Source organism: Calonectris borealis, chromosome 4 (genome assembly GCF_964195595.1).
Source record: "Calonectris borealis chromosome 4, bCalBor7.hap1.2, whole genome shotgun sequence".
Taxonomy (NCBI): Eukaryota; Metazoa; Chordata; class Aves; order Procellariiformes; family Procellariidae; genus Calonectris; species Calonectris borealis.
The window spans coordinates 8,784,920-8,806,094 of NC_134315.1; the positions used below are offsets into that span (position 1 = coordinate 8,784,920).

General features: G+C 40.2%; 1 protein-coding gene across 5 annotated transcripts; it reads left to right on the forward strand.

The window, feature by feature from the left end:
* Positions 1-700: 700 nt before the first annotated feature.
* On the forward strand, positions 701-20,601 carry TACC3 (transforming acidic coiled-coil containing protein 3). 5 transcript variants are annotated; one of them, XM_075148534.1, is made up of 16 exons: positions 702-822; positions 4,554-4,734; positions 4,874-5,019; positions 7,419-8,513; positions 9,638-9,737; positions 10,191-10,383; positions 11,441-11,493; positions 12,396-12,529; positions 12,620-12,749; positions 13,439-13,591; positions 15,958-16,034; positions 16,124-16,167; positions 17,200-17,360; positions 18,702-18,808; positions 19,018-19,138; positions 20,427-20,601. In XM_075148534.1, the coding sequence occupies exons 2-16, from the start codon at positions 4,555-4,557 to the stop codon at positions 20,490-20,492; spliced, it is 2,760 nt and encodes a 919-aa protein (XP_075004635.1). In that variant the 5' UTR covers positions 702-822; position 4,554; the 3' UTR covers positions 20,493-20,601. The 5 variants fall into 5 exon arrangements, 4 of the variants coding, with proteins under 4 accessions (XP_075004635.1, XP_075004636.1, XP_075004637.1 ...); XM_075148535.1 differs by having other exon boundaries at positions 703-822; positions 12,620-12,731; XR_012673419.1 differs by lacking the exons at positions 19,018-19,138; positions 20,427-20,601 and adding an exon at positions 16,512-16,614 and having other exon boundaries at positions 701-822.
* The last annotated feature ends 574 nt before the right edge of the window (positions 20,602-21,175 follow it).

Below are 21,175 nucleotides of genomic sequence, written 5' to 3' on the forward strand. Positions count from 1 at the left end.
CAAGAAGAATATTGGAGTCTACATCTCAAATTTGTGCCCAGTTCTGTTTTGCGTGGAAATGTGAACGTGTGTAGCACAGAGCGGTGTGAACGGGCAAGTGCCTGCCTGGCCTTCCCCGGGCCACAACGCAACGTGATGGAGGCTGGTGCCCAGGTGCGCTGGGGGCCGTCAAAATCCGTGGGGGCCTTCAGCACTTTGCCCCTGCCCTCTTATTTCACTCTTTCCAATGTTTTGGGTATTGAGAATTTGCTTTTCTAAAATTTCATGCCAAAGGGTGAATTATTTACCTCAGGATTTGCAGACACAAGTTTCTGCCCCCAGAGACAACAGAGTCGTGCGGGGCCTGATCTCGGGCCAGCAGTGACACCAGATACTTCACACTTTGGTGTCCCGAAGAACACCAAACACGCAGTTTTTCCCCTAAAGCCTGTACCCGGTTCTCGGAGCGCGGCTCTGAAGCGGGACGTCCCTGCTTGCCGCCGCCGGGCTGAGGCGTTCTGCCGTTGTTCACGTCAGCGCGGCGCCATGACGAACCCTGCGCACTACACTCCCCAACATGCCTCGCGCGGGAGCGCCCTCTCGCGGGGGCTCATTGGCCAAGGGTCGCGGCTGTCCCCGCCCCCCTGCAGGACGCTTTTCTGATTGGTGAACGCGTTCCAAATGCCGCTTTCTCATTCGCGGGCCGGGGCTGCCGTTGAAATTTGAAATCCTGTGGCGGTGGCGGAGGGGGCGCTGCGCGGTGGCAGCTGCAGCGGTGGGGAGCCTGCGCCTGCCGGTCCCAAGCGTCGCCTCAGCCCAGCGCCCTGCGGGCCCCGCCGGCAGGTAGGGGTCCTTTGAGGGGTCCTGGGGAGGGGGCAGGTCCCCGCGGAGCTGCGGGCTGCCCCGCTGAGTTTGGGTGTGGAAGGGCTGAGGTGGGGGGGGGCTCGGGGACCCCCCCTGTGAACTTGGGGTGGGGCTGGGGTGGGGCGGCTCAGGGACCCCCTCTGTGAGCTTGGAGTGGGGCTGGGGGGGCTCGGGGACCTCCTCTGTGAACTTGGGGGTGGTGTGGGGCTGGGGAGAGCTCTAGTCGAGGGGTCTCAGGGGCACTTTTGTAAGCTTAGGACTAAGACACTTGGGGGGAACTTCTGAGTTTGGGGATGAAGCGGAGCTAGGAGCTTGGGAGTAACGGGGGGGTTCGGAGGTGATGGCGGTGGAGCTCAGGGCCCCCCCCCATTAATTCGGGGATGAGGTGGGGCTCAGGAGGATCTTGGAGCATCTCTATGTGTTTTGAGGGTGGTATGGGGCTGACAGGGAGTCGGGGACGTCTCTGAGTGGGGGGGATGGGGAATATACGTGGGCACTCTGTGAGCCTGGGGGCTTTATGGGGCTGAGGGGGGCTCTGGCAGCCTCGGAGACCGGAGGTTGCTGAGGGCACCCCACTGCGTTTCGAGGTGGGCGATGTGGGGCTCTTGAGGCCTAGGGGATCCAGAAGTGTTGGGGGCACCCTGGTGAATTGGGGGGCTTGGGGAGAGGAGGGTTGGGGGTGGGTTTTTTTTTGTTTGGGTTTCTTTTTTTCACTTAAAGCATGGCTAGGTGCAATGATGGGCAAGGACGGTGCTTTCCCGGAAAGCCCGCGGCCGTGCTGCTCCTCCTCTCCCCTGCCCGGCCCGGAGGAGCCCCTCCATCGCCGCCTCCCACCCCGAGCGCCTGCCTCTGACTCAGCCGCTGAAGGCCAAGGCCATCTTTTGTTCCCCTGCAACGAGCTGCGGGCCCGAGTGCCGGCTCCGGGGGTTAACGAGGCCGGCTGGGCCGGGGCTCCGCATCTGCTGCCTTCCAAGCTTATTTTTTGGCTAAAACTGCTGCGAATTGCCCTTCTTCAAATGGTCTGTGAGAGTCGGGAGTCTTCTGTAGTCAGGGGAAGGTCGTGATGATGGAGTCGGTTAACCAGAAGAGTGTTTATTTGTTCTGAATTGAGATGTTTGCACTAAAAAAATATATAGCTGTCAGCTCTGTGTCAGTTTATATGGAAATACTCACAGCACGTACTAAGTTACTCTGCCTGTGAGCAAGTGCATCTTAGCTGCTGGAGGAGTTCAGAAGGATAATTAAGTAGAAAAATTCCATCTTTGCCCTACTTGTTCAGTGGCTTTTTTACGCATTTGAGATCACATTGGTGTTCTGGATGTTGTGCTCCATTGATCATTAAACAACAGGTAGTTGCCATGAAGCCCTCAATTTACAAATGATAGGTACCTGAGGTTTAATTATATGATGTCATTGAATTTATGTTCATTCTCGTATACAGAATGACAGACTGCTGCCTGTGCCTGGATAAATACTCTTCTAAAACGTGGAGCAGTTTCATTTTTGTGAACTTAGATTGGCCATAGTGGGAAAACTTGCTGCCCTTCATAATACTTGCTTGCATGCATTGGACACTGACCACTTTAAACAAAAAGATGTCTTTAATAAAGCCTCCCTTTCACTTTATCACAGCTACTAGCTAATGAACTTGTGAAATAGAATTTAGACCAATTCTTGGTTGCAAACATTTTAAATAAATGCTGAATTACTTTTAATGATTTAATCCTAGGAAGGAGTTTGATTTTTACATTTAATATCTAAAATGCTGGCCAAATGTGGTGTATGTATATGGTGTCGATTTCTCGGGTATTTTAATGATCTTAATCTGGTTTAGCAATGGTGCACAACTAGCTCCATGACAAACTTCCTTTGGAGGAAGTCTCCAAACAAACCTCCCCTGCTTATGGAGCTTGTTTTAAAGGTGTTGCCAACTTTTTCATGTCCTAGGCTTAATTTCTAAAGTAATTACAGTAAATGACTATGGTCTGTAAAGATCCACTTGATCTGTTGTCTCAATTTTAGTTTGGAATAAAGGAAAGCAGTGACGTTCACTTCAAGTTCTACAAGTTGTTAATATAAAAACGCTTCATGTATAAAATAACTTGGGCTAAAGTATGAATATGATGAAGAATAAAGAAGGAATGAAGAAATAACTAATACAGGCATGCTTTGCTTGTCGTTGCTTCTGTAGCCATTGTTTGCATTCCATTGCTGATTAAAAGTGCTGTAGTTGGGCTTGCAGACAACGCAGCTGAGTTCAGTGGAGAGCATGAAACGTGTGCAGAGACTTAAATACAGAAATTTGAATACATAAGGGCAATGAGATTGAAAACATGACTTAAAATTTTCAGTGGGAGTGTTCTTGTTACCTCTTTCTGACAATGAAGACAATCATTTGGAGTCTTTCTCAGCTGATTTTCTGGATTAATCTTGACTGCATGATGGAGGATGGAGAAATAAGCTAAGGATTAGCTGTTTGGTTAAATCAAGCATTTGAGATCATTTGGAATGGTTATCCATTTCAGAAAGCCAACATCTCCTCCACTTGATGATACTGTTTATCTTGCATAGGTGGTACAAGATAACACATCGGTTCTTATGAAAGAAATCGCTTTGTTAGCAGTTTGACAGATAACTAACTGCGCTTCTCAGGAGTCATCCTTGATGGACAGTGATTATGCCTAGATCTTGCTTAACATGCCTTCTGTGCTCTGGTCCTTTTTTGGTTTTTGTCTGTTTCTGTTTTAAAGAAACAGCAGTAGCATCACTGAGTATTAATGTTAAACCTTTAAGAACAGCGGAGGCTCCAATGGGAGTAAAAGATAGACAGAGTTCAAGTACCTATAATGTGCTGGCTTGCCTGGGATGCTTGAAATGTGTTCTTTCTCCATTTCTAACTTATTTTCATCCTTAATCTTAGATGTGATGCAAGCTTTAGTTTCAAGTCCTTCACACTTGAAATACTAGTAAAATTACATCAGCCTATATGGTCTACTAAAGCTTGCACATGTCCAATGTAAGAAAAATATTTAAGAAATATCTTTTTAATTACAATTTTTTCAGATTTGCATACCAATAATGTCTATGCTGCAAAGGATTCTTAAGTACTATGTGTCTTAAAAAAGCAGCACGTGCTCAGACAGTGCAGGAAAAAGCTAAATAATTTTATTCAGGACTCTGATCCTAAACACACCCTAACTAACCAAATTTGTTTTTGCTGTTTGCTGATGTACAATGTAGTAATGAGACCATGTGAATAAAACAGAGAAATGATTGTCATCAGCCCCTTGCAAAAGCTGTAATTTTGTTTAGCTAGGTGCCCTATTACAGGAGACATGACCTTACATCCCTACTGGCTTTAAGGGGTTGGGAATGAAGAAACTTGCAGATGACGGAGCTCCCTGTAAAGGACGGGCAGCTTAATTAGTAAGGTTATAATGTTAACTGTGGAAAACATAATACCAACAATTAACTTCCTAGACCCCTAACAAAAGCATGGAGGCTGTGCAGTGCTGCATTTAGATGCTTTCAGAGTCTTCTGAGATCTAACTTTTCATGTGAAGATTTTCAATACTTTTAAAACTTCTTTTGAAGCTGTTAATCTTTGCTAGCCAGTGCCAGGCTTCCAACTTCCTTGATTATCTGAAAGTGCATCTGGCTGACCACACCCTCTCATTCATGCTGCGATGTTGTATGTGTTGATGTTCTAGAATGAGTCTGCAGATTTTAAATGCAGAAAATGGAGAAAACGGAGGAAACACCAATGATGATCTAACAGCGGAAGACTGTGGCTTTTTCTTTGCCCCACCGGAACCTACAGGGAGACCTTCCATTCTACGCCTGTCCCAGAAAGAAAACTTGCCACCAAAAAGTGTGGCAAAAGCTATGAAGGTAAACTGTTGCTATTGTATTGATTGTATTCTTTCTCCTTCTATGATCTCTGCTACTGAATGCATATGCTGTTCGGAGCTTGAAAATACTACGGTGTTCATGTTCTTCCCTTTTCTTCCTCCCTGCCCCTTTCTTAAAGGTAACCTTTCAAACTCCTCTAAGAGATCCTCAGACTCGAAAAATCTTAAGTCCTACTATGATGGACAAACTTGAGACTACTTTCACACTTGACGATTGCAGTGAAGCCTTGGCGGATGATCTTTTATCTGCACCTGTTGATGTTGAGTAAGTAATGTATTCACCACTAGTAGTATTAACAATGTGGGACATACTCAGGTTAATTTTTCCCCATTCTAAACCTGTATAGTTAAAACGTAATTTTGTATTTTATAACAAGATGTAAACTGCATAAAAGGACCAAAATTAAGGCTGACTTTGCATGAGCTCTTTTTCAGGATAAAATTTTCTTAAAAGTAGTGACAATTATCTTGGTTGTAATATTGCATACCGAACTCTATTTGTAACTCCCCAGTAACTGATTTCATAGAGATGACTTATGATATGGATAAATAGTTTAAGAGAAAAGAGACAATTAGGCAGAGAATACAAAACTGTTTCCTACAGTAAGGTTTTCATGTGAGACTACAACTATTCTGAAGCTAATCCGTAAAACCTAAGCCTTAAAATTTCTTCTCTTGTATGTTAAGTATGGTTTTATCTCTTTAGATTTTTCTCCTTAAGATGCATCTTCTGAAGGGTTAGCTTGAATTGACACCTTGAGTCAATTAAGATTAAAGAAAATCTAGCAACACAAAGTGAATATAACATCAATCCCAAGTACAAACAAGTTTGTGCACCTTTATAGTCTAGCAGCCTGGGTCTCAAAGTGGCTTGCAGTAGCTGTCTAGAGAAGAGCGTAAAGCCTGCAGTGTTCCGGTTTGGGGTTTTTCAAGTCTCCTTTACTAGAAATAGTTATAATGGTATAATACAATATTATTTAATAGGCGTCAGCGCACACCTCTGTTACTGAGTTTTTTTAGCCCCTTTTAAAACTTGTATAAACATCTGACATCTCTAATTCCCAAGAAGTCACAGATCTTAGCTTTGTCTTCTGCAAGGAAATACATCCTTTTGCTTGTTTTTAACTACCCAATACTTTAATTGGACCCCTATTCTTGTTTTTGGGAAGGGGAGAAAGGAGAAAGATGGGAACACTTAAATGTTCTTTAAATATATAGATTTGCTTTAACTGCTAACTTGCATGTATGCTCTAGTTTAGAAAAGTACTTCTGAGCTAATGACTTAAATGACTTAATTGCATTTATGGCCCAAACTTACTCCTCACAGGACTAAATGAAGATTTGGTACATATAAGGTTCAAGTGAGTTAAAAAGAGCTAGCACTGAATTGGTTTTAGTTAGGGCATAATTATCTGTCAAGGCATAGCTTTTACTGTACATGTCCTTTCTGCTCTTAAAATATAAGGATTTGTTTGTAGCAAATGAGCTGAAGGTGTCGCTTTGAACCAGTCTCAAGTAGTTCAAGTTTCAAGCAGGTGCCTCGCTCCTGACTGGCATTTATTAGGTTAAACGCTGAAGGAGAATGGGAGGGGCCTGAGTGGTTGAACAAGCCTGGGGCTGAACTATTGCAGGGAAGAGGCACTCAAACCGGGTGAGAAGGACTTCCTGAACTCTTATCTCCCGCCTTTGCTCTCGGGTTTATCAAAGTGGTGTTTTTAGTGCGTGGCTTTTAATCATGTTCTGTTCTACAGCAGATACGGATGGCACACGGAAATAATAACTTTACGAAAGGACAAAACAATGGGAGGAAATCCTGTTTCAGGAAGTAATGGCTTAACTCTCTGTAGTCTGAGGCTAAGCCTCAAAAGTTGAGTAGAGTTTGGGGAAATAAAGTGAAGAGGCATAACTTGTAGAATAGCCAGCAGTAGTGAGTACACAAACTCTTTCTTTAACCTGTTTCTTCTGCTAGAGAATCTTATCTTTCTCTTACTGGAGAAGTATTTTCTTGTATATCACTTTGCTCTTCAGGTCCGCTGTTGTACAGAGTTTAGTGCCTGAAGTCCAGGTTCTGTTTTGGTACGTAGGTGCCTCATAGGTGAAATGCTGATGCATACTTTCAGGGGAAAAATATCTGCCCGAATGACAAGACAAAGTAATGACTAGAATGGGAGAACCTGGATCATGTGACTCAGTTTGGTCCTAGGCTTGTGAGTCCTTCATGACTCAGATGGATCTACATGAAGTTGTGCCTGTGTTTGAGCTGCTTACTGTTAATATCTTCTCCTAAGCACTGTATATTTCACTGTCTAGTGAAATGGAAATGTCTATATGCTGTAGCGAGTAGAGCAGTCTCCAGTGATGACTGGCATAAGGTAACATAGCTATGTAGAACAGATAGCTTAAGAATACTGACTAGTTTCAAGGATTGATCTCCCAATAGTTCATGTGTACCAGAGCTCATAACTTCTGACAGTTTAGGTGGCAAGTGAATTCTTGTCGTTATGATATTCTTTTGCTGTTAGCTGCCTTATGTCAGAAAAAATCAGATTACTCTGAGCATACAAAACTACTTGTGCAAACATCTTTCTAAAGATGACTTCAAATGATGTCTAAAAAAATAGCTATAGCATGTGTGATCTGTTTGGTTTTTTTTTTTAAATGCAGCATATGTCAACAAAAGATTGAAGCTGAAGCAGATAATACAGTGATAAATACACAAATGCCTGAGAAAGTCAGTGCAGCTCCTTACCCGGATGATGAGATGCCAGTGAAGAGTCGAGGTTCCTACAATCTTGATTTTGATAACTTAAATGACATAAATCCCTTTCAAAGTTCAGTGCAGTTGCAGCATTCTCCTGGAAATCTGCAAAAGTCTCCTGTAAGAGCATCTAGCAGCCCTGAGAGACCTTCTGAAAAAAGTAATGATTCTCTTCTGGATGATACAGCTTCTTTTGCTTCAACCACAGAAAGTACAGAACGCTCAAGTGAAGAGGAGAAGACTCCTTTATCTGGACAAGAATCTGTATTGAGAGAGCTGGAGTCTAGCAAATCCAAGCTGTCCCCTAAGCCAGCAATCAGTGACTCTGTGCAGGATGCGAAGTCTGCTTCCACAGATGTGAACCAAACTGATAATTCAGTGGGATTAGCAGAAGCACCTACACCTTCTGTACAGTTATCTGGCAACTTAGGTCCTAGTAGTTCTGATGTAACTAATTCTTCTAAAACTGGGGAATCAAAGCTTCAGAATGTTTCAGGAGCAGAAAAAGCCTCTGCAGAAGAGTCAAAGCCTGCAGAAGAGCTGGCTATCTCCAAAGGGGAACCTGCAGAAAAGCCTAGTGTCACCAAGGCTGGACCAGTAAAACTGGAATTTGACTTCGATAATACCACTGCTAGAAAGCCACCTCCTAAGAAACTGGGTAAAAGACCTGGAATTAAGCCACCTTCCAAAAAAACTCCTATTACCAAAACAAAAACAGAGAATACTGAAGTGCAAAATAAAATTAATGTGGAAGATGAAATCCCTGTTCCCAAAGCATCGTATAAGTTTGACTGGGACAAACTTGATGATCCAAACTTTAATCCATTTGGAGGAGGCTCTAAAATTTCCAGCTCACTCAAGTGTTCTAAACCTAGCCCTCAGAAAGTTCACCTGCAAGAGGAGCAGGATAGTATGTCATCAAGAAGGGAGCCTCTTCCAATGGAGCAGGATAACAGACCAAGTACCTGTGAAACTCCTGAGGAAAGAGAACCCAAAAGTCTGTAAGTAAACTGAATGTAGAAGCACCTTGAACTCATGTGAGGAGAAGGTAGTTAGATGGTATCTCTAACTAGTCGTTTTTTACCTCCTTTACTTCCTCCCTCCGAGGTTGGCTAAGTCTGTTGCCCATTGTAACCTTTAACACAATACGTTGCAACAGCAAAGATCTCATTGGGGAAACCATCTCGAGATGGCTAGCTCTGGGCAAAAGGTGCTCTTGAATCTGGAGGAATGGGAGGGAACTGGCTTATATGGGAAGAGCATTAGTACTTTGGTCAAGAGTAAAATGTGGAGAATCAGGTGACTGCTGCTGTCTTTCAAAAAACAAGTAAGTAGGCAGCAGTGTTGCACATCATGTAGCATGTGAAGGGACTAGGCTTAGTGTCCTGGCTGAACTCTGAGGTGCTGTTTTTTCCTTGCACATGCTTGGTATCTGCTATCTCCAACAAAAAGACCTGTCACTGAAGTTGCATTTTTTTGGCACCACATAAAACATTTTTGAGAATGCGTGATGTTGTGTGGCCTTTCCTAGAAAGTCTAACTATTAAAATGTCACCATTACTATAGATAGGGAAGTGCTTACCAGAACTAGACTGACACAAGATGTTAATCTGACAGAAATGTTTGTTCTCTTGCTCCCTGTGTAACATGATCAGTTACTGTTTAAGTTTGTGCTGTCAGCAGCAGCTAAAGTATTGGACTTCTCTAATGAAATTCTGTGCTTTACACCAATAATCACTGCATTACTTTGGAAAGAATAGGAGGCTGCTTGTAATTCTGTTCTTAATTAAACAAAAAGCCTATATTTAATTAAAAAATAATAATGAGCTTAACAAATGGAAAGAAGAGAACAGTGTTAAGAAGTGAATAGGAGTAAGTGATACTGCTGTGACTTTTTGCTTCCCATATAACATTGCTTCTGATGGAGGGAGAGCTCTCTGTCACTTAAATTGTCACCAGGCAAGACAGTGAATTTACATCTCCACCCTCTGTAAAGCTTCCTGTTACCGTGGCAGTAAAAACTCTCAAAGAAGCTTACTTTGTTCAATGCTTCAGTATATCTGGTAATATAGAATTCAGAACTGTCTGTGTGACTTGAATTTTGTGTGGGTTTTTTTTTCTTTAGGGAAATCGGCAAACAGAGTGTGGTAGAAGACAAGCCAAGAACTCAAGAAGATAAGCCAGGAGTTCAAGCAGAGGCTGAACTTCCAGGAGAGATAGCCATGGTAAGGTATAGGAAAGATAGGCAGTTCTTACCAAGTTGTTCCATGAAACAGAGTTCTTTGACTTAACCTTGTCAAACCCATGTTTGATATTTTGTCTAAGAATTAGTGTTTTTATGCATCTTCAGCAGCTCTAGAATGAATATCAACTGTGCAGACTTGTCTTTTGAAGGTAACATCAGAGACAGCCAAATTGGTACCTTGGTATTTAGAATCTTTTTTGATCAGCAGTCACATATAAGGACAAACATAAGGGTGTGGACTCTAAAAAAGTGACTCCTGTATAATATGAGCTGTACTCAGTGTTGGTAGTTTAGTTTCTATGCCTATGAACTCTTGGTTTATTATACTGGCTGCCCAGCTAGTTTATGACAAACCAATTTGATCATTATTGTGACTTTCATTGCATTTAAATAATTATTTTAACAGTAAAAAGGATTGTGTTTTTCTCATCAGGAGAAGCAAATGAGCCCATCAAAAATGTCTCCAGCTAATGTCCCCTCTCAAGATAATTTGGTTTCTGCTGACAGTGGAAAAAAGTCAATGTCTGGAGAAGAAATTAAACCTAGTTCCCACAGAACTGAAATAACAGCAGATGAGCAGACAGCTAACACTGAACCTGAAGAGCTCTTCAGACCATCATCAGAAGGTAAGGGCATTTCTTTAGAACAGACTGAAAAGATATTGTTACAGTAACCTCTGTGTATGTATTTCTCTACTTCAGTTTTGGCATTGATTCTAATTCTAGTTTTTGTCTCCTATTTTGCTCTTCTGAAAGGACTGTAAGACCTACAATGACTAGCAGGGGTGGGAAATGTACTGAAGTGTATTTCTAACTTTCTCTGGATTAAGCTAAATTCAAAAAGCTGGCTATTAGCATTCAGCTGCCTGGAAGGATGAAATTTAGGCTGGTACAGAAACAATCTTTTTAGAGTTTCAGTGGCAGCTTTCTGTGCTGAAAAATTGCTCCCTTAAAATCACTTCTGGTATTAAGCACTTCCTAAATTGAGAGCACTAGAGCTCTGCAACTGCCTTTATTTGTGAGTCTTGTAGATTACTGCAGGCCTTAGCACTACTTGAGTACTGATTTCATATTGCAGTGTGGATGGTCTTTCTGCACTTGCATGCCTGCCTTGAAAGCTTACTACATAGCTGTGACTTAACCACCTGGAAGAGTTATTCCTTATAGGAGCATTGTGGAAGGATGAGGAAATGATTTGACTGCAGTGCAGTCTGTCACTTATCTTAAAACTTGAGTGGAATCAGTGTACTGAGAAATGGCTATAAATTCATTGTTCAAATCTGAGCTGTGTGCCAATTTTAATGGTGAGATTGCCTATCTTATTCTTTATGGGGCATTGTGTAAAAGAGTAGAATATCTGAGTGTGCTTGCCACTTTAACCATAGAACAACAGAAGTTCTTCGACTGTGTGTTAAATTCTACGTATTCTTATAGGTATTTGGGGACAAATGGAAGCTGTAAGTTCGCTTAGCTTAGAAATCTTTGCCTGATTTTTGTATTTTATTTTTTTCAGGTCCAGCTGGAAATACAATATTTTTAGCAAATGAAAAAATAGAGCTCATAAGATGGGAACAGGGATTTATTTGCTTTATACACATAGCTATTTGTTTCTGTCTGTGGGTGCTTCACTGTAAGACAATATGACAATATTGCATCTTCATTGTATCATTTCCTTCTTTTCCAGTTCTAGGAATGGGCATAGAAATAGACTATCTGGAACAGTTTGGGACTTCATCCGTAAGTATGACATTGAAATGTCTTGTTTGCCTCCCTGGCAGAGGGGAGAGGAAAGGAAAATGAAACCGTCAAGCCTTAAAACTTCTCATGAAACAACTTCATTTTGAACTTGCTCACAGAAATATAGGTTCTATTCCAAAGGAATGTGTTGATAAGGCTGGGCAGGGGGTGGTGGTGGAAGGATAACTCATAACTTACATACTTATATGTAGTTATAAGCAATTCTGCTAAGGATCAGAGGTCTCTTGCTTTCAGTTTGCGAAGGTGCTATTTTTCTTTAATAACGGTGAAACTGAGATGGATGATGTTTCACCTCTCTGGTTGCCAAAACTGCAAGAACATAATGCTTTGAAAGTGCAGGGTCATTGTTTTGAAAATGTTTTTTTTCAAAGCTCGTTTGTTTTATGGGCAGTTTCAGGAAATATGTCTCTAAATTGGGCATGTCATGTTTTAATCAGTTCAGCTTAGTTATTCTTTCTCCTACTTTGGTCCAGAGTAGGAGTGGCTCTGAATACACAGTGAATACACTGAATTGAAATTGTTTTTTGATCACGCTGTGTTTGTTCTTACGGTTGTATGAGCAAAGACGGAGAATGACATACACTGCTCATTCAACTTACAATACTATCTTTCCCTTCAGTGTCTTCTGCTGGTTTTGACTAGTTCATAAACGTTTGCCCGTTTGGTTCTGTCTGAGCGGACTGAGATCACTTGATATTACATAAGGACTTAAACGTGTGGGCACTGAGTTCTCTTACGTAATTTTTCTCCTGAGAACAATGCTCTGGCCACTGAAGAATAGGCTCACCCTCTCCCCAGAGGATTATTTCTGTGCATGTGTGGGATGTGGGTGTTATGCTATGAAGCAGCATATCTGCCAGTTTATGCCTCTTTCCTCTCAGTTCAAAGAGTCTGCCTTGAGGAAACAGTCGCTGTATTTGAAGTTTGACCCTCTATTGAGAGACAGTCCGAGAAAACCAATTTCTGGTACTACTGAAACAACTATAAATGTCATGACAGCTCCACTTCAGCGTGGGTAGGTATTGACTTAGTCTAGGCTGTAGTACGTAGCTTTACAAAGAAAGGCAGCGCTTGAATATAATGGTGTATGTTTGTTCATTTTTAGTCCTGTTGCTGATGTAAGTAAATTGCTTGAAGAAGCTGAAAAGCCTGCAGTGAGTCTTCAAAATGAAGAAAAACCAAAAGGACTAGATCTTCTGGGAACATTTACAACTTCTGTAAGGGTGTCTGGAATGGTATCAGGTTTCATGTTGATATTATGGGAAAGGGATGGGCTAGGTTCTGGACTTAAGACTTGTGCAGATATTCTAAGGATCGCAGAATACTTAATGCGTATTTAAACTGTTATCTTAAAAAAACCAGGTTGCATACTGACTTATATCAAAGTTGAACTTTTAGATGAACTTTTCATTTTTTTAAGTATTAAAAATCTTTTTAGTGGAAACTGGTGGCACTGCACATGGTCTAGGAGAATTTGAGCTGTTTTTAAGAATGCTTTAATCAAGCAATCTTTTTCATGCAGCTGAAGCCACAAAAATAGGACAAGCTTGTATTTTAATTGCACTGCTGGGATGAAAAGCAATTCTTTGATTAAACTTGATGCTCTCTAGTCTAAAGTTTATAGTTTGAAGCACCTTCAATGTTCATCCTGAAATGGTGCCTTTTTTACTGGTGGGGAACAGCGTGGTGTCACCTGCTTTGTTTCTGATAGCTATAACTGGTGGATAGCAGTTTCTCTTACACCTTAAAGATAACTACATAGTTTTAAAACATATATACAAAGAAAGTAAGTTACGGTAACTAAGTTATGGAGGTATTTTTGGTGTTTAAGTAAAATATGTTGACTTGGCATCGAATAATCTGCATACAGTTAATCAATGGCATGAAAATAGTCTGTTGAAACTCTACTTTTTTCTCCTCATAGGACACAGGTCCCCTAATTCCGGACTCCCTGACTAATGATGTTCCTCCACTCCCTTTTGCTGCTTCCACAAACACTGCAGTGGATGCTATTATAGATGTGCTAAAATACAGCCAAAAAGACATGGATGCAGCTGTTGAACTGGTTAAGAGAGAGGTATGGTGACCCTTCCAAAGCAGAACTTTGCATAGCCTTGGAATTCCCTTTGGTTTAGATTATCTGGAATAAACCTCTATACTTGGTAATTCTTTCCATCGTACTTGACATAAGCATCTTATTCTGAAAAGCTTGCTGTGCACTTGATAGGAGCAGTAGGTATAGAACTCTTCAGAGTTAGTATCTAAGGAAATACAGTGAACTTCACTATTAGTTCTGCCTTAGAACTGATCAGTATTAAAAAGCATCTGTTATCAGATGGAATGGTTAAGCTTAATATCAGTGATCTGAATACTCTTTATATAAAGGTGGGCAATATCTGTTCTTCCCAATGGGATGGAGCGGCTTCTTCTGATATAATTATTTCCTTAAAACAAGATAAAACTGTAATGTCAATTCAGTGCAGTGATCAATTTGTGTTTGTGGGATGGGGAGGCACAACAGTATATTCAGCTAATAAAATAAAAGTGAGATCTGGAGCTCACTCTGGAGGAGAAAAACATTAGTGGAGGAGGGAAGAAGTAGTTGGTGGGATTTCAAGTATGTTCTGTAACTATATCACTACAGAAATTGCTTTTGAACCCCCATCTTACTGATGCAAGAAGAGTTATGTATCCACTCACTTCAAAAATCTGAGTACTTGATTCATTACGGCTTCTGGGTTATGTAACCTTACAAATACTAAATAATGTAAGAGGAGTACTTAAGCATAAATGTCCTTAAAGCTAATCATGTTACTTTAGAAGAAAATGGAGGATTCCAAATGCCTGACTAGCTATACTGCAGGCAGTGACAGTAAGGACACCAAACGAAGATGACCTGTGATTATTTGCTGCTTAAGTTATTCTTTCCCTTTGGAGTACGAAGATACTAGAATTTCTAGGAGTAACTTTTGCTTTCTGTCATTTAGGAGGATACTTTTACTCAGACTATTGTCTAGTACAGGAAAACAAGTGCAGCTTTGACAGGGACAGCTCCTAGTGCATTGATCTAAAATGAAGAATTTATATAATAACGGGGTAAAGCTTGTAATACCTTAAAATGCATGCTCTAATCTCTCGTTTCAAAGAACTATTTTAAACATGCAAACATAGTTGTAGCAAGACAGGTGTGACTGGATGACTCCAGTTGTGTGTCACAAACAAATAATGCTTGGAATTTACTATATTAACTTGAAAGGAAGACAGACTAAATTTAAAGATTACTTTTTTGGTGAAACAACTCAAGAGTAGAAGGAGAGGAAAAAAGAACTGTGTTCCTTCTGGGCAAATACAGCACTTCATGAAAGCATGTTTTTTTGGGTCTACTGAACCATTTCTGCTGGGTTTGCAAATGAAAGTTTCTAACTAGTTTCTATCTTCACACGTTTTTGTTTTTGTAACATTTGTTTCTAGCATTGTAACTAACATTTGTTAGTTCTTTCTCTTATATTTTGGTACGTTCTTCTTTCACATGTGCCCCACTTCTTGTCATCTGAAATAATACAAGACATTTTAATTGAGTTTACTCTGAAACAAATACCGAAAAATCAGTGTACTATAGTATATCATGCAACTTCGAGGGGAAATCAGCAGTAATCGTGTGTTCTCACCTTCTCTTGTTTAAAATTCCAGGTTGTTTTATGTATTTTGGGCCTCTGTTGTCATTGAAGGCCTCCCACACTGCAGTCAGCTATCAGTGTTACAGTTCTTAATAGAAACCCCAGGACAAAATTAAGTTCATGGAGTTTGCTCAAAGCATTTAGCAAAGACTGCTTATATTGCTTAATCTTGTTACTGTGAGGTCTGCTTTATTTCAGCTGATGTGAAATAGGTATGGTTATTCTTAAATGAACTGAAGTGTCTTTAAATATGGAAACATGGTAAGGGGAGGATTGAGTGTTGAGTACAAATGACTCCCAACAACAATTTGATCTTGACTAGAATAGCCTTCTGGTATTTGCTCTTTCCTGTGTTAAGATTGGCAGATTTGTGTGGCTTAATTTGCCTGCTGTGTAAATAAAAGGGAAATATATGTTCCTTGAGAGAATGTTACTTCTTAAGAGAACATACTGGTCAAAGAACAATGATCTACATATATGATGAATGAGAGTAGCCAAGAGGTTGGTTGAGTTGGCTCTGATCTTGCCATTTGAGAGATATTGGTAACATTGAGTGGGAATCATGTATGCAAAATCTATATAATCAATCTACATCTTATTTGTCTCGACTGTGTATTGAAATACTTAATTTTGAATCTGCTAGGCAGCTAGAACTTATTTTTCTCCATATCAAGTTATAAATATACCTAGATACTAGACTGTTCTGGGTATCAAATCTTGTATTTCTCCCTGTGCAAGAAATAAAGGTTTCCTTTTTCCCTCAAAGGTTCAAGAGAAACAGTTGGAGACACAGGAATGGAAAAATAAGTATGATAAGCTTCATATGGAATACAAGGAAATGGGGTATGAATCTGTCTTGATTTTTGTATCTACTTATTTACTTCAGCTGCTTTTTCTAACTTATGTTCAACATTGGGTTTTGTCTTTTTTAGGAAAATAGTTGCTGAGTTTGAAGGTACAATAACACAAATGATGGGTAAGTTCCATATTTACACTTGGAATGGCTTGGGAGGGGTGGGGCACACTTAGCCTAAGGTTACCAACTGAAGTTAGACTCTTTCACTTCTGATGGCATTAATATTCAAGTGCTTCCAGGGTGAGTGTAAGGTTTCAGACAAGGTATTGAGAGTAACACTTTTACGGATATTCATACAGACATGATATCACTTGGTAGGTAGTGATGACTTCCTGAATCAGGTGTGAGACACATCTAACTCTTTCTTATTCTCCAGTGGAGTGTGAGCTGTTGACTTATTAAAATTGGCAGATCCAGTTGTCTGCATCTTGCATTTAACTGTTTATTATCTGATGCCATTTAAGTGATAAGATGTCAATAGGAGTTCTTGCTGGACAGACCTGGCCTTTGCTTCAGCCAAGTTTGTGGCTTCAAACTGGGAAGACATTAAATGAAACTCTCATATAGGTACATTCTCCTAGCTCAAAGCTGAATAGCCAAGTCTGTGCCTTGCTTAAATTTAGTTCTGTAGGAGACTGAATATTATGTCAACTTTTGTGCTTCTTTAAGCCTATGGGAAACATAGCTGAGGTGTGCTAACAAAAACTTGTCCTGAAAGAGTTTGCTGTGCTAGTTTGGCTTGTTATCCCAGTCTCCTCCAGATCGTCTAGCTATTGTGTATATTTAATGAAAAGAAATATTTTTGGATTCCTTGTTTCTATCACAACATTTGAGGCTCCTGTTTTGGTAAACTTGGGTGTAGTATTTTGAATACACTGCAAGAGACACAATGCTTTGGGCAAGCACCTTATAATTGGTCTTTAATGGCCTTAGGGTTGGTGTGAGGTAGTATGTAGCAAATAAAGAGAATATGACTGCTTCCTTAAAAGCAAAGGTATGGTGTCCTTTCAGAGGAGAGGCTACATTATGAAATCCTTTTTTGCTTAAGAGGAAGAATTGAAGGTGTGGGGGTTATCTGTCCATACTATGGAACTAGTTTTATGCTAATGCAATAACTATCATATGTAACCCTGTTAACTCCACTTTCTTTAGAGGATGCTCAGAAGCAGAAGGAATTTTCAAAGAAAGAAATGCAGAGGATGGTGGAAGAGAAGCAACAAGTTATTTCAGATCTGAACTCTATGGAGAAATCTTTCTCTGAACTCTTCAAACGATTTGAAAAACAGAAAGAAGTGCTAGAGGGTTACCGCAAAGTAAGATGCTATAATGCAAATAATATCTTTCCAAGATAAATGAGAGGAAATGATGAATTTCTAGAGCAGCCATTAATTAGCTACTATAGGCACTACCTGTAAAACCAGGTGCCAAGTTGTTGTTTATTTAAAGATTAAAAAAATACTGTTTTGTTGTATTTAGTGGCTGGCTTAAGGTATGATAATGATCTCTCTGTTAGAAACCAAAGTTTCTTCAAACAGAGGAATGAGCTGTTTCTTGCTGCATGCGTATCATTTTTCTGTTGGTCGTAGAGACACTCTCATGTAGCAACTGCTGTGTAAGGGCAGCTGGTTTCCCCTACATGTTGAATGGATGCTGAAGAGGATTTGCTATTACAAGTCAAAATGATGATACTTTATTAGGTGTTCTTTAGCTTAAAAAAAAAAACAAACTTGGTAAAGTCAGGCCTTCATTCTGTGGTGTTTTCAGAGACTGGAGGAATGAAGCTAATGAGGAGCATAAGCTATGGTTTCTTATTACATGAAAGGCATAGAAATTGATTCAGCTGGAGTTTAAAAAACTGCCTCCAGATTTTTTCCTTCAGTTATGTCCCCTATTTACTCAAGCTTAGAACTAGCCTGTTATAAGGTTCATGGTAGTCTGGGTTTGAGAAACAGGCATGTCTGCATTATGACTTATGTGTTAGTAAAGCAGAAACTTGACAGGCTTCCTTTATCTTGTGTCCGTTCCATCTCTCCACCCTAAATTCAGAAGCCCTTTCCTTAGCACAGAGTTAAAGCATCACTTGGAAACAGAGTTGTTAAATGCGAGAGCTGGAATTAGTAGGGAGTCTTAGCACTTGTTCCAAACAGTTCCAACTTGCTGTAATAGCTGATAAAACAAGGTGTCATAGTGTCTGTGCCTACCAAGGTAAGTTTCTTGCTGTTAGTGTTGGATTCATTTACATCAGGGTCCAAAGCTTCAATCTTTCCATGGATTCTCTGAAGTAATTGGATTTCTAGTTATTCTTAGGACAATTGCAAGCTAAGACAAAGCTGATTTAAAAAAAACAACAAAACACACAAAAATGATTAGTGGCCTTAATTTCAATGACCTTTTCCCTTTAGTAAAGTTTGCTACTAAATAAACAGAGTATGTTGGGAGGGAAATGGATGAATAAATGTTAGTTTGCAAAGTTAAGAGAATTGGAAGGGGGAACTTCAGTCCCTATGTAGGTCTGTGGGTCTTCGCAGTTGTTCCTGTTATTCTGATGAGCAAATACTACCACTTCAGTGTAGTCAAATAGCCCCTTTGTGAAGTGGAGAGACTCTTCCATCTACTAGCACGTAAGCTAACTAAGCTGCTTGTTCTTGGGACAGAATGAAGAAGCTCTGAAAAAATGTGCTGAAGAATACCTGGCTAGAATTAAAAAAGAGGAGCAGAGATATCAGGCACTAAAGGCACACGCTGAAGAAAAGCTGCATCAGTAAGTACCGTGTCAAGAGGCCAAGTACTGGGAGTGAAATGTCTAGTTTTCACAGTTGCTGCAAAATGTGGTTCATTAGTGCCAAAGCTTGGCTTAAAACACTTTTAGTTTGGAGGTTAATCCAAAGTACAAGAATCTAGTGTGATTCTATGAACAGTTTTGCTATGCTGTTTGAAAGGAATGAAAACACCATCTTGCTTCCATTTCAGAGCAAATGAGGAAATTGCCCAGGTACGAAGCAAAGCTAAATCGGAGACTGCAGCACTACAAGCTAGTCTCCGCAAAGAACAAATGAGGATCCAGTCTTTAGAGAGGAGCCTTGAACAAAAGGTTAGTCAAAATGCCACAAGTGAGTCTCTCCAAGCTATTTTCTTAGACTACATCAAGAACTGCCTTGTACCACTGCTAGAAATAGCTAGGCTAACTGTGCTCGTTTTGATGGCTACTGCAGTGGCAGGCTTTGGGAAATAGGCATTGAAACTTAAGGCACAACTGTGTTATGTCAAGACTCGTCCGTATGTTTAGATTTTCTGGAGCAACAGGTTTGTTCCCATAGGTAGATCACAGAAGTCATCAATCCAGGCTACTGTTATCGGGAGGTTATCTGAACTACTGAAGGAGATGGTGATCTAAAACTTAAACATGTCCCAGAGCAGAATCTGGGAATGAATCTAGAATAACTGTCTGGTTCAGCTTGTTCATAAATATGATTTGTAATCTATTAGCACTAATACAGACTCTTTTGTATTGACTGAACTCTTTCAATCTTGTTCAGGCCATTAATCCTTGTATTTGATTGCAGTGTTTCATATTGCATAGATAAAGTCTTAGAATGTTTTGTAGAAGGCTCATTGGTTTCCTTTCTTAGAACCCTTCAAAGGAAAAAGCTTTTTGAGGGTTAAAAGTCATATGCTATTAGTTTTACTGCATCATGGTTGTATCCTTGCCAGCATTGAAGACTCAAAAATAGACAATGCTTACACATTCCTGTTAGGCAAAGGTCCCATATATGTGTTAGTCTTCAGGCTTATGGCTAAGGTTTGCATAGCTGGGGAAACAGTAGGCCTGTAACTTGAGAGATGAGGCAAGCCATTTAACACAGAACTAGTTTTGTTCCTGTTGTAAATACAGTAACATTTTATGTTAAGAACTCTTATTAAAACAGTTTGACCCATATATGGAATTAAACAAACTGGAAATTATTGCCACATGTTAGTAAAAGTATCAAAGCATCATCCTACAGAGTTGTCTGTTTTGTGACGACTAAAATCTAAACTGTCACTATCTTGAATTTCACTATATCTAACAAAAAAGACTTTGAGTCTGAAAAGTCTTACTTCCCTGGATCAGTTGGTCTCCACGTATTATGGGAAAGTCTGTAGAAGTAGTAGAGACAGTGTAGTGGATTCTGGCTTGCTGCCTGAGGCTCTTAAGGTTGCCACGTGACCTTGTACAAAGTGGACTGTCCTTTAGAGTAAATTTGCATGAGTCACTAGCATGTAAATGAACTTTCTGTTCCATGTGTTGGCAAATGTGACTTGTTGCAACTCAGCTCGCTACATGGATGTAACATAGCTTAGGCATACCTGAAACTCACTTCTTTTTTTGTCTTCAACAGACTAAAGAAAATGATGAACTAACAAAAATCTGTGATGACTTGATCTTGAAGATGGAAAAAATTTGATAGCTTAACTGTCTTGTAAATATGTCTAGTCTCTCTGACTTCCTGTCTTGTATGTTCACTTGCTTTTTTTAATTATGTATGTGGGAAAAAATAAAACTCTTGATTTGCACTTGTCTTGCATATTATTGGCTGTATCTTTTGTTGGAAATAAACTGACAAGTTCATGAATACTTAAGTTCAGTTGCTGCTTCCGGTAGGTAACAACGTCTTGCGTAACATTTTCATGTGTCACTCGAAGGAAAAACTTTTAATTGTCCCACCCTGAGTCTTTTTCCCTGTGTAAGAACACCAAGGTTCTGTACTCATGACCTGGCTCTGCTGGTGAGGGTCAGCATCGGCCATGTCTCTATTTTGCACTTCCTGCTGTCTCACTTAAATTAAAACATTCCAGAGTTACAAGATTGTAATAAAACTTGACCTGTCACAAATGCTATAAAGTAAAAACTGAAAGTTTAAGCAGACTAGGTATCATATCCTGGTCAACAACCACCTCTAGTCCCTCTTTGTAAGAGACATTTGGTTATTGGTGTGAACCTTCAGAGGACTTGCAGTAAACCAAGCCAACTACTAATCTTGAAAGTGAATAATAAGCAAAATATCTTATATGGTTGTTTTGTACTTTATTTGCAAACAAAACATGGGGGAAGGGGTGGGATGATTTTTTTAATTTAGTGATGCAAAAC

Bases quoted from the DNA above. Each gene is read 5' to 3' on its own strand.
- TACC3 (XM_075148534.1), top strand. From the start codon at position 4,555: ATGAGTCTGCAGATTTTAAATGCAGAAAATGGAGAAAACGGAGGAAAC. The intron at 5,020-7,418 runs GTAAGTAATGTA...TTTTAAATGCAG, and splicing joins TCTGCACCTGTTGATGTTGA to CATATGTCAACAAAAGATTG. The intron at 9,738-10,190 runs GTAAGGTATAGG...TTTTCTCATCAG, and splicing joins TTCCAGGAGAGATAGCCATG to GAGAAGCAAATGAGCCCATC.